General features: G+C 41.9%; 1 protein-coding gene across 1 annotated transcript in view; it reads left to right on the top strand.

The window, feature by feature from the left end:
* Positions 1 to 7,761, top strand: part of lin52 (lin-52 DREAM MuvB core complex component) — a 9,672-nt gene extending 1,911 nt beyond the window's left edge. Inside the window, exons 2-6 of the mRNA XM_008282601.1 lie at positions 1,763 to 1,837; positions 1,933 to 1,970; positions 2,104 to 2,170; positions 2,349 to 2,432; positions 7,579 to 7,761. Of these exons, the coding sequence (XP_008280823.1) occupies positions 1,763 to 1,837; positions 1,933 to 1,970; positions 2,104 to 2,170; positions 2,349 to 2,432; positions 7,579 to 7,634 (320 nt within the window). The 3' untranslated portion in view covers positions 7,635 to 7,761. The remainder of the gene's footprint in view (positions 1 to 1,762; positions 1,838 to 1,932; positions 1,971 to 2,103; positions 2,171 to 2,348; positions 2,433 to 7,578) is intronic.
* Positions 7,762 to 13,112: the final 5,351 nt, after the last annotated feature.

Genomic DNA, 13,112 nt, shown 5'->3' with positions numbered 1-13,112 from the left:
TGATGAAATGAATGCAGTGGTCTCAGTCTTCATGTCATGCAGACAAAGGATGGAACACAATTTGGCAGAATTCCTCAGCTGAACATAGCAGCAACCTTTAATCACAGTTTGTTAAATTTCAGATTTGAGTCAAAGTTGACTGGCATGGTTTGGCGTGTTGTTGTATTTTTCAGTATAATTCAGTCCAGTGCAAAACCACTTCTAACTGTGATCTCAGCCTGTGTCTAAACCTGTGATTTAACCGCATTATTACCACACAGCCTTACCTCGTTAAGCTGCAGTTGTTTAATCAAGGACTACTGTAGTTAAATGTAATAAACATACAAAGGTTTCCAATTTGTTAATGAGGAAATAGAACATATAGATCAATAGATGTATTTTGTCTTCTGTGATGATGCCATCAACACAAGTATAGAGTACTAAAAACAGAATGGAGGGGCTATAAACCAAACGTTTGTGATATTTTCATGTACTATATAATTTTTTACATTTAACAATACCTGCTGTTGTTTTCTTAAAGGGCTGCTGCCTCAACATTCAGTTTGTTTTGCAATTGCCTTGTTGGACTATGACTACGGTTGAGTAGTTAATAGATTGTACTTTCTGGAGTCAGCCAGTCGTCTCTCTCACGTCTCCAACTAGTCCAAAACACAGCTGCTCGTCTCCTGGTTGGAGCACATAAGAGAGACCATATTACACCGATTTCAGCTTCACTTCTCTGGCTGCCTCTACATTTTAGAGTTCACGTTAAGATTCTTTTATTTGTTTTTAAATCCTGACGTGGTCTCGCCCCACATTACCTCTCTGAGCTGATTTCTCTCTATTCGCCAGCCCGGTGCCTCAGATCAGCTGATCAGCTGCTTCTGGAGGTTCCGAGGTCTCGGTGGAAGTTCAGAGGGAACAGAACGTTTGCAGTCGCAGCTCCAAGGCTCTGAAATTCTTTGCCGCTGCTCGTTAGAGAAGCACTATCACTGTCCATTTTTAAAACCTGTCTGAAAACTAATTTTTATGTCCTGACCTTCAACCTGGCAAGAGACTCCTGTTTTATTATTTTTACTGTTCTTATTGTCCTTTAATGATTTTATTATAATTTTATTGTATTTTGCATTTTAGATGTTTTAAATCGTTTTTATGTTTTGTGTTCAGAAGAACTTTGTTTCGACTTTTGTTGTGGTAAAGTGCTTTATAAATAAAGTTGAGTTGAGTATTAATTAAAATTGCAACTTGAAACAGTGCAATTAAGAAATTACAAAGGCTGTATTTTGGGATATACATTATGCAGCGACACTGAGTTTAAACTGTCATGTCAGTTTATGCCGTCCTCCTTGTGTGACAGACATGCTTTTGATGATATTTTATGTGTCGATCCTTTATCACGTTCAGTCTATCACATAATTATTGTGTTATTTACTTAAAAAAAAAAAGTGCATTCAATGCAAGTTATATTGGAAGATCTGTGACATATTTCCCCAAAATTACTCAGTTGTAATCACTACGGGATGTATTGTTCAATAATGTAGCTTAGGTCAGAGGTTAAAGACAATGTTTGACCTATAGGTGACGTTTTGTAAAAAGCCAGGTGTACTGGTTTAACTGTCGTCGTGGCATTTTGACGTTTTCATCTTATTTCCTCTATTTTTCTTGATCAGATGTAAAGATAAAACCAAAAATATTTGCACCGTCTGTTGAGTCACTGTGGGTCAAACCGCAGACGAGTGTTCATCTGTGATTCTGTCTCATTGCAGCATGTTTTCTGTCTTAGGTGATGATTTTGAGTCGTCTTTGCTGAGTTTTGAGAAGCTGGACAGAGCGTCGCCAGACTTGTGGCCAGAGCAGTGTAAGTTTATGTCTTTCCTGCTCTTCTGTAACTGGTTACCATGATTAATGCATCATCTTATTTTAATCTAAATGATCCTGAACTCTCTCACACAGTGCCCGGAGTTGCAGAATTTGCAGCATCTTGTAAAAATGTGAGTTAAAGATCCAGCGTGGCTCCGTTTGATTTATAAACTAAATGATTAAATAAGCTTGACCCACTGTAATGACATGATAAATGTAAATTCTGCACAAGTTGTGAGACCTTTGTTCTATCTTCATCAATAGCCCATCACTAACTCGCCACCTAAATGGATGGCGGAACTGGAGAGTGAGGACATTGAAATGTTGAAAGGTGGGTCCAAACAGCAGTTATTATGATAAATGTTCTCTGTACCTGGCGTTAAGCAGGAAGATTGGAAAGAGTGTTGACAGAAACAACCTTTACATGTAATCCTGTCAAGTGGGATAACGCTTTTCCCTGGAATTATTAGTTACACGCAGCTAAGAGCTTTCCTGTCATCCCTCTGTAGAGCTGGGTAGTCTGACCACAGCCAACCTGATGGAGAAGGTCAAAGGGCTTCAGAATCTCGCGTACCAGCTGGGTTTAGAGGAGTGTAAGTACATGAATGACACAACCACTGCAATGTTACAGGTGCTGATCCAACCTCTAAGAGATGCCTTAAAATGTTCCTGTTTGTTGCCGATCAGTTCATTACAATCTGACGAACCAGTACGCTGAGTCACCACTAGGTGGTGCTCATAGTCTTTCTGGGCTTTTGCTTCTGTGTCCAGCTGTTGCAGATTTCACAGCTCTCAAGTGTTTTTTTTTTTTTACATTCAAATTCGAAACAGATTTCACATGTGTTTTTTTGTCCAAAGCTGGAAAACATAATGTTGAGATTGTGTTTTTTTTTTTTTTCCTCCAATCTGGAATCAACTCTCCAGTCAACCTGCAGAAATATGTTGACCTTGAGGTGTTAAAATGCTGGATTTAGGTCATCTTTTTTTTTCATCCTGTTAAATGGAAAAGGTAAGAAACAAGGGCATGTCCACAGGAGCCCATACAACAAATGCTCAAGCGTTTGATGGATGTAAAATCTTTTATTTTTTTCTTTTTAATCCATCCTACTGCCTCCATTGTCATAATCCTTGTGGAGTGTGGATTAGAGAGATGTGGCTAAGTGCTCATATTTTTCTAAGAGAAAAAGGGGGTATTAATATTCCCAGTAAAAAAAAAAAAAAATCCCATAAGCATTGTAGAAACGTGATGCACCCGCGTCTTGCATATAAATACACAAAGGGTTTGTCTTCCAAGTTCAGGTGAGTTGAACCAACATGGCTGTAGGTAAGAGCCAAGTGATCAGTTTAAAAAGCAGCAGTAGTAAGAGATGCATAGGTGGAAATGTTTTAATCAGGTTTGACTCCAATTGAGTAATTTAAAAGCCAAAGATTAGCCACAAATACCCATCTATTATTAACAGGCTAAAGAAAGCATGTGCTGTGTTTGCCCCCAGGCCACAAGTCACAAATTAATTTAGCTGAAAAAATTGTCTTAATCTCTTTGACTTCCCCAAACCGGCAGAAGCGTGTAATCTGGCTGGTATAAAGATGTTAGCTGTCATACGTGCAGGACCGCCGGCTTTGCAATCATGTCGTGTTCCTCGGGATGACGGGACACAATGACGGTTATTATTGGTGTCAGAGCAGCCCTGTAATCGGTGCCTGTTTAATGCTCTCTGGTTTAATTTTCTCCTTTTCCTGGCTGTCAGGGGAGGCCTTGTAAATCTCAGCTACTTTTTCATCATGTTTGTGCACTCTTCAGTACCCGTAAACATACTCCGCAGAGGCACGGCGGAGCGAGGGCAGGGGGACAGGATTTACTGCCCCTCCCCCTTCAACATGTGGACCATTAAAGAGGGAGCTGGTTAATGGGCAGAGCACAATCAAGCCGTGAAAACTCGACCACCACTGCTGCAGTGAGAAAGGGGACCTGGACCCTGTTCCTAGAATACACCTAAGCAGGACTTGTGTCTGCTTTTTCCTTTGTGGGATGAGCACATATTGTGTGGTATTTGTACATATGTGTTAACATGAAGGGAGGATGCAACCCACCCTTTATGTCCTATCCACCCCTTCCTCCCACCGGCACCCGCAAAAATGGCTGCGTGACGCCGGCCCAGTTAGTCCCAGAGGGGATTGACGCGTGCCTCTTCCTCAGGCCCCAGCTGTTACCCCGCCCCGTGATGAATGCCCCTGTCGCGGGCCGCTGAGCGCGTGCATCAAGCCCCACGTCTCTGGGGAAAGCTGAGGACTCTGATAAGTGCTGTTATTGGAGGTAATTGAAAGCTGAGTGTTCCTCTGGGACGTGCTGAAGGGCCGCGACCACTGACATGGCTGACGATGTGACACTCTCACACTTGTGGGCTCAAGGCTGCCGACAACAGTTATGTTCCTCAGATGTGCTGGTAATTAGTTATGGTTTGTACGGAGAAGTACTAAAAAGTATTTCACACGCTAACTACAGGAACCNTAACAAGCTACTGCAGCAAAACAAACCTTTTAATTAAGATCAATCAACTATCTTCACCTTTTTTCTACGACATTAACTCCAGAATCACATGAATGACTTGTATGAGTTTTGGTGGTCCTCTGCATTTCTGTTTCACACCCTCATTTGATCTTCTTACTAGTTTTTTTTAGCGTTTTTGATTGTTGATACATAAATACCTGCAAAACTACTGACACTGCAATCACCTTAAGCTTTCTATTTAGTGCTAGTATGCAGATGTGAGCATGTAGCACTGGTATAGACAGGAGTAAACATCTGCTGGACATCAGAAAGTATGAATGCTAATGTTAGCATTTAGCTTAAGTTACCATTGTGCAGCCTCAAAGAGCCACTGGTGCTGCTGCAGACACAGCCAGTGGTTCTACTATGCTTGAGTTTAGTTAGTGTTTATCTTTGATTTGCATCATTTCAATTCGTCAATGATTTTCCTGATTGGGCTGAACAATTAATCGATTGAAAAGCAATTTGAAACAATTCAGTTAGCAAATTGTAAAAGCTGTAAATTGCATTATACATTATACAAGGGATTAAACTGTCATGTCAGGGGTTTTAAAAATTAATGCCACCGTCTGAAGGTTCCTCATACGATCATGCTTCATCTGATTTATGAATTTATCACGTGGTGAATGTTGAACCGAAGCAGGATGTCAAAAAATCGGTGTCATAAATGGCTAAATGGATGTTTCAGTCAAACCATTCAATCCTTGTCCCTGGTAAAGTTTCAGCCAAACAGCAGGCCGAGCACTGGTTCCTGTTTTAATGGGCTCTTTAACGTTATTATACCAGTAATCTGAGTTTCTACCTGGCTAGGGGGCGGCTGAACCGAGCCGTAATTAATGAGACACTCAGCGGGGCGAGGAGCCTCAGGAGGAGTGGCACGGCCGTCATTGAACTGTTTTACAGTTTGGGCTCATCAAGAGACGAAGAAAGTGATAACGAGAGAGAAGCACGACACCTTAAAATTCAAAAATATTAACTTGCCACCCTTTCCCGTTCCTAAGTGACACCAGCGCGGCGGCGGTTTTGGGGTCATCCCGGTGTAATTGCTTTCCCTCGCCTAATTCGGACGGCTTCATTTCAATCTAAAGCACCCTCGGCGTGTCCAGGGGTCCGCTGATGACTTTGTTTAGGGTGATTTGAAGAGACAGCAAAGTGCAAAATGAATCCGTCCCATTCCAATTAGCATCATCTTAAACCTAATGATGGACACCTCAAGGTGATGTGGCCCCCACACCCAGATGAACCATTATCATTCCACCCAGGGCAACTCATCTAAATTACTAACTGCCCCGGGTTTTTCATTAGCCGCCGTGGGCAGGGAAGGCGGGGCGCCTCAGGCAAACAGCAGCCAGTTGAGATCCTAATCACATTCCTGTTATGAAGGCGGATGACTTTCTGCCTGATGCCTGTTTGGAATACGTGCCCGCCTGCCTGCTTGACGCTCTGCAGTCTCGTGTGATGTACAAGATTTCTTAAACGCCACTTTAAAGCCAGCGAGGCGATCCCGGCTTTGCAGCTCATAGAAAGCTGAGTGGAGCTGAGAGGCTGATCCTCTTCTTATCTTTAACAAAGAGTAATTACTGTGCCTCCACGGTGCCTCTCCGGGGTTTACGATGACGCTGCAGGAAGGTCCCTGCAGTCTCCACGAGTCGCTGAAGGGTTTGTGTTTGACAGAAAAGCCTCTGGAACGATGGAGACCGCTTTCATAAAGGCCCTTCAGTGGGGATGATTGTGTCGTAGGACTAAGTGGTGCAAACCCTGAAGCCGCTCGCTGTTGTTGGTCCGTGTTAACAAGTCGTGTTGTGTTTGTGTTACAGGTGTCAGGTGATGAAATGAGTGAACTGGTGCTTCTCAACTAACACCATCACATCCAACAGTATCTGTGCTCTTCTATTCATGTGTGGAAGTGATAAAGTCAGTGTTAATTCTACACATTTCAAATAAAGTTCCTGTGTTTTATCGTCATGTCAAATCTCCTGTAGGTGTAACCATCTCACATCTCAAGCATCAGAATCAGAAACAGATTTATTGCCAGGTGTACTTAATTGTAATTAACAAAGCGTACTGTTGCAGCCTCAGCGACCTGAAAGCAAAAGTCGGATACGACGGATCTGCATGAAGTCGTCTTTTCGGATGCCAAAGACGTCGTTGAGGTGGTTTCTGATGTTCTGACCGCCTCGTGTTTGGAAACAGAAACAGAAATGTCACGCTGGTCCTTTAACAATTAAATAATAAAACGTACAATACGAGGAATTTGTTCTGGTGGGTTGGTGCCACAGTAAATATACACTTAAGGTGCAATGTACACAATAAAAATATAAAAATAGCTAAAAAAAAAAAAAACAAAAGTAAATAAAAATAGCTGACACAAAGTTAAATTTAAAAAATAAGAACTGTAAAACTGTGGTATTATTTATTTATTATTTATATTGAGGGTGCAGATATATTGATATTTACATTTATACAGATCATCAAAAGGGTGCAAATTGAAGGTGCAACATGAGCAACACCAGCTCAGCTACTAGTTTATTAATCAGTGACGAGACCAAGAGAGAACAAGTCTGAGGACAGCTGTTTCCTGAGTGTTAGCCTGATGTGGTTTTAAAGCAAACCAAACTCGTGACTCCTCCACATGCTGTCGACCTATGAGGCATTTCCACACCTCGGATTGTTTCATTTTAGGTTTTATTTTAGTTTGAACGGTTGAGATTTAGAATTTGCAGCATTATTTCCCGTCCCGTTTGACCTGCCGTGACCCCTCTGATTTATCTCGTGACCCGTTAAGAGGATCCCAGACTGTTTGGAAACCTTCGCTGCAACCGTATCTGGTGTTCAGTTTTAGCCTTTAATCCTGTTTCGCTCGTCATCCGTCACTTATTTTATGCATTTTTACACCATAACTGATGTGACACTGAGACGGCAGTCATGCGATCAGCAAGACTCTTTGGTTGCTCCGTCTCCATTTTATGTTGTTTTCCATGTCCTCAATGAACAGATGTTTGTATAAATTGCCTCCCAGTGTGACGCTGCAGTTATTAAATACATGCTTTGCATTAATAACCAACTGTTGTGGAGTTGTAGGAGCTGCAGGCTGTAAGACTGACAGTTGGCTGCTGGTAAATCATTACAATCAAGCATCATATTCTGTGGTTGATCTAATATGTCCACTCTTGTGTCTTCTTGTCTTCCAGCCAGAGAGATGACCAGAGGGAAGTTCCTGAACATCTTGGAGAGGCCCAAGAAGTGACGATTCTTCATGCAAAGCGACCGGAAATGTTGAGGATTTCAAGGTGATTCTTATCTCTGCCGGTACGCGATGAACACATTCACAGTTCAAAGACTTTTCAAACCTTAAATCGGAGCAAAAAAAAAAAGAAAAAAAGCTCTCTCACACATCTGAGGTCTTCTCTTCCAACCCCTCGGTGAGCCCATCTCCTCCAGACAGACGCCTTTGCTTTTATTACTTTCCACTGAACTCCTCTTCACTTGATGAAATGTTCCCTATTTATTCTGACTTCTATTTTAAACATGATTTACTTTTTTTTTTTTTTTTTTTTTGCAATTTGTGAGATTGTTTAATAAACTTTTAAAATGAAAAGATGATTGCCTGTCATTTCACTTGAAAGTTTTTGCAGCTAACTTTGCTGATGCTCAACTTTTAATTAACTTCCACCCAGCAGCAGCAGCAGCAGCAGCTCTCTGCCGTGGACGTGGAAGCAGCTCTCCCGGCTATCAGGGCGCGATTTCCTCCTAATGAGCATTGGAAGCAGGGTCCCCGACACAAAACATTGCGTAAAAATAATATTGCTCATTGTCATCGCCGCTAATAAGAGCTGACGTAATTACTAGGACCATTTCTTTTCTAATTAGCACACTTCAGCGTCGTCGGAGCAAGCGGCCGGGCAAAAAGAGAATCAGACAGGCATGCCGAATGGGAAACAAAAAGAAGTCCATCGGCCGTAATTAGGTGGGACAATGCCTCGGACTGTTCTCAGCTGGAGATGTCGCTGGGGCTCTGGCCGCTCACTCCCAACAGGTTACACTTCTCCCCAGGCCGCTAATAAGCCCCTAATCGTCTTTCCGATTCACACGGACAGAGGCCTGCCATTGCCTCAGTGGCTTCACCCCCTGCCTCTCACACGGACCCTGGCTCACCCCTACGAAAGAAAAAAAGAAAATACACATTATTTACACAGTTCTGCAAAGAGTGGCTTCTGTGCTGGGACGAGGAGAGAGGAATCCGGGGAGCCCTGAACGCACCACAGACTGGTGGAGGGAACATGGCGACAGGAAGAAAGTGAGAGTTTATGAAAGTAACGATAACTAAAAATAAATATAGTGGATGTAACTGGACACTGAAGATAGTTTGTCCAATAAATCTAAAGCTGATCTGACATTAAGATTAAATGCTAGGTGTCATTCATGAGGTGAAATCATGAGTTAGCCAATAAGAGAACTTTTAGTTTTTTGTGCCAGATTGCTTCACTTCCTTTGGTTTGTGATGTGACGTTTTTCTTTTTTTTAACTTGTGTAACTTTACTGTAAATCATTCAAACTTTGCTCAACACACAAACAAGTTAACCTTCTCATTAAATGATGAAGTAAGTCATGTTTGGTTGGATAAATCTGAGTTTTAAAATGTAAACAACTACCTGATGGAACAAGTTCAGTCAACTTAAGATAATGAATTAACTGTGTTCTGTCTCACAATCATTACAGACAGACTTACTTTCACATTTTCTCAATTTAAGATATTTTATTTGTCATGAACAACAACCAGTCACAAGCACTGATTCCATGTTACACCTAAAACAACATGTGAAGCATCTTCCAGATACTTTGAGCCAAAACTACCAACATCCCCCCTGATGTGTCCTTTTCTCATTAGAAACAATAATATGACATCCAGCCACTTTTCATTGTGAACCTTTTCTTCAAGCTACAAAATAAGAGTCTCTGGAGGAGTTTTATCTCCCAAGCAATGCATGCTGGGAAGTCTGCTCTAGATTTTTAACTCTTAAAAACTTAATGAGTTGATATTAAGTCAAGCACATACTTCACATTAAATTCAACTCACAGAACGTGTATTTACATTAAGTTAACAGGAGAAGGCTGGTTTATTCCACTAAGACTTGATGGATTATAGATGTCAGTATTTCTAAATGCATTATAAACATCATCAAAGCTGGAAACACAACAGCTCTTTAAAAACTAGTATTTACAGGTATTCGGACACTTCAGGTCCTACATGAGCAGCAAAATGTACTTTAAACATTCATTCTGCAAGAAAACACTCCAGCATTACATGTTGTCATTGTTTAGCATGTATTTATTATTAATAACAGTATTTTTTCTCACCATCAGAATCTGCACTAAACCTTTAGTTCACTTTTAAACATGCTCTCTTTTCAAATCAATCAAATCAGGTTTATTGTCATTTTGCTGAACACACACACACACACACACACACAGTAGTAAAGGCACATTTTTACACATATCTGTAGCTGCAAAACCACTTTATTTACCTTTTCTTTCATCTGTCTCTAAATGCATGTGTGTTTTTCTGTGTGTTCACATACTTGATCAATGATTCTGATTCGATGCACATCCAGATTGCATTTTGTTGCTGGTCAAGGGAGAGATACTCAGAACTGGGTTGTTTATCATCTGTTAAAACCTTACTAGAGGAGCTACACCTGTGAGATAAATGCAGCACAATAAATACAATCAATACAAGAAAATATAGATAAAAATAATGATATTTAAATACCCAAGCATAGAAAAAGTGCATCAAATTTGTGCACTATTTGCTTAAATTAGTTAATTTCTAGAGAAAGTTTGGCCCCTGTTGTAATTTTAAGGACTCCTGTACTGTATTTAAATTCTGTTTTATCCTACAGGTTTGATTTTTTTCTTCTTCTTTTTTGCCATTAAATGCTAAAAACAGTGTCCCTGCTGCAGCGGCTGAACACTTGTTGCTGCTGGCTGGCTCACATTGATCAGCCTGCTGAGCATTGACGCGCTAAGAGAGCTGACATCCTCAATCTGGTGCAGACGGCTGGTGGCTGGCTGTCTGTCACCCTCAGCCTCCCCGCAGGCCCTTCAGGAGACGGGTCGAGCTGGTCATCCATACGGAGAGAGAGAGAGAGAGAGAGAGGAGGAGGAGGAGGAGGAAGAACAGTCCATCCATCCATCCGTCTATCCGCAGCGCGCTGCCCTGACCTCACATGGCCTCCGCGCCCCGACAAACGTCAATCCGATGTGCCCCGAGTCCTTAAATTAGCTGTCAATTAGTGCAAATTAATCAACTCCTCGCCTAATTAAGCAATGCCGACGGGCAGCTTCCAAACATGCCATTGTGGAGGAGCCATGAGAAAGCTGCGGGGCTTGCAAACTCTTTACTGGAGGAGGAGGAGGAGGAAGAGGAGGGGGCATCGCATCACATCCCGCCCTGCGCTTTAGGAAAGGTTCTGCTCCGGTTTCTTTTCCCCCTGACTCGGCTCTACATGTGTGCTGTCATCAAGTTGCTCTGCGCAGATTCCAGCTTGATTCTTGCGTAAGAGGCTCGTTCCGGGGGCTGAGGCGTCGCCCCTCTGGAGGGCCAAAGCCTCCTGATGGGACGCATGTGCAGAACCTAACGCAGATCACTTCTATTTCCCGCGCAGCTCATCCACGCGTGACCTCTGCTTGCTCATAGAAAGTTCATTTCAAAGCAGCAGATGATGATTTGCAGATTGAAGCTTTCTGGATTTCCCCACTTTTGAGGACACCTCGTTCCTAATTTTGGCCTGATTGTGTTAAAAAAAAAAAAAAAGGAGTAGCTGAGGATGGAGGGGAATAAACAACAACAGCAAAAAAAAAAAAAATGTCCAACAGCTGTTTGCTTTTTAATCTGCAGCCGTCAGATCCTGCACTTCTTTGATGGGAAACCCAATCTACACGAATGACTGAACTAAATCTTGCCTTAATCTACAGCCTTATTAGGCAGCAGCCCTCCTGCATGTCAAGCAGCACGCGGCCGTTTTCATAGGAGATGGATTATTTTTTTAAAAACCCAGAGGAGAAATATTGCTCCACTGTCAACAAACAAACAAACAAACAAACAAAAACCGGCTGTATGGATTGCAACAGGAGGCATGATGGAGTGAGAGGAGGCCAGTGACTCGTCTGTAATTGACGGATCAGTGTTAATAAATGAGAGGATCCCAACAGGCTGATGCGTCATTAGCATATCCTAATAACATTGATTTCTTCATTAATAGCCTCGGATTCACACTAAATAGGCCCTAATTAGTTTCAACCGGCCAACCACTAACAACAGCAGCGATGTTTTCCTCCTTCTTCATCAGCAGCTGCTTTTTTTTTTAAACACTGTTTGATATAAAATAGGATTTTTTTTTTTTTTGTCCCAGACACGATAGTTGTTGGTTTGAAGCTACTTTAATCGTGTTTTGGATTGAAGAGAGACAGTTTTTTGTGCTTCTTTAGCTCTCTAATTAAAATGTTCATTTCTGATTTTACATTACTGATGTGTATTGTTGTTGCATTTAATTAGTGTCAGTAAATTATAAGCAAATGCATTTTTTTGTTTGTTTTTGCACCATCTCTGTACAAAATGGATCAATTCGTTCCCAACGAATTCATGCCANACGCTAACTACAGGAACCTAAATGCATTAGTGGATGCAGAAGTGAGTAGAGTTGATTGGACAATAAGGAGGCCGGCTTAGAACAAAAAGCTGTGTATGGCGGTTTACCTGTCATCTTCATTCTTGTTGTTGTCAATAGAAAACTTGTCCTGGAACCCAGAGCAGCCTCCTCCCTCCACGTGTATTCTGAGGAATTCACCTTTCTCCATGAGCTAACCACAGGAACCTAAATGCATTAGTGGATGCAGGAGTGAGTAGAGTTGATTGGACGATAAGGAGGCCGGCTTAGAACCTGAAGTGTGTGGCGGGTTACCTGTCATCTTCATTCCTGTTGTTGTCAGTAGAAAACTTGTACTGAAACCCGGAGCAGCCTCCTCCCTCCACGTGTATTCTGAGGAACTCACCTTTCTCCATGATCTCCTCTAGTCTCTGAGTTACATAAACATGACACAGGAGGCGCAGTTTTACTTTTCATATTTACATTTTTAGGTACAGTTAGGTTTGGTTTGTGCTAGCTAAAAAAATAACACAAAAGTATTTTACACGCTAACCACAGGAACCTAAATGCACTAGTGGATGCAGGAGTGAGTAGAGCTGATTGGACGATAAGGAGGCCGGCTTAGAACAAAAACCTGAAGCGGTTTACCTGTCATCTTCATTCCTGTTGTTGTCAGTAGAAAACTTGTACTGAAACCCGGAGCAGCCTCCTCCCTCCACGTGTACTCTGAGAAATTCTCCATGAGCTAACCACAGGAACCTAAATGCATTAGTGGATGCAGGAGTGAGTTTGGACGATAAGGAGGCCGGCTTAGATCAAAAGCCTCTGTGGTGGTTTACCTGTCATCTTCATTCCTGTTGTTGTCAGTAGAAAACTTGTCCTGGAACCCGGAGCAGCCTCCCCCCTCCACATGTATTCTCAGGATGTCACCTTTCTCCATGATCTCCTCTCGTCTCTGAATTACATAAACATGATACATGAGGCGCAGTTTGACTTTTCATAATTACATTTTTAGGTACAGTTAGGTTTGGTTTGTACCAGCTTAAAAAAGAAGAACAAAAAAGTATTTTACATGCTAA

The sequence above is a fragment of the Stegastes partitus genome, unplaced genomic scaffold (genome assembly GCF_000690725.1).
Source record: "Stegastes partitus isolate 25-593 unplaced genomic scaffold, Stegastes_partitus-1.0.2 Scaffold8, whole genome shotgun sequence".
Lineage (NCBI taxonomy): Eukaryota > Metazoa > Chordata > Actinopteri > Pomacentridae > Stegastes > Stegastes partitus.
Note: the sequence above shows the minus strand (reverse complement) of the source record. Positions and strands in the feature narration are given on the sequence as shown.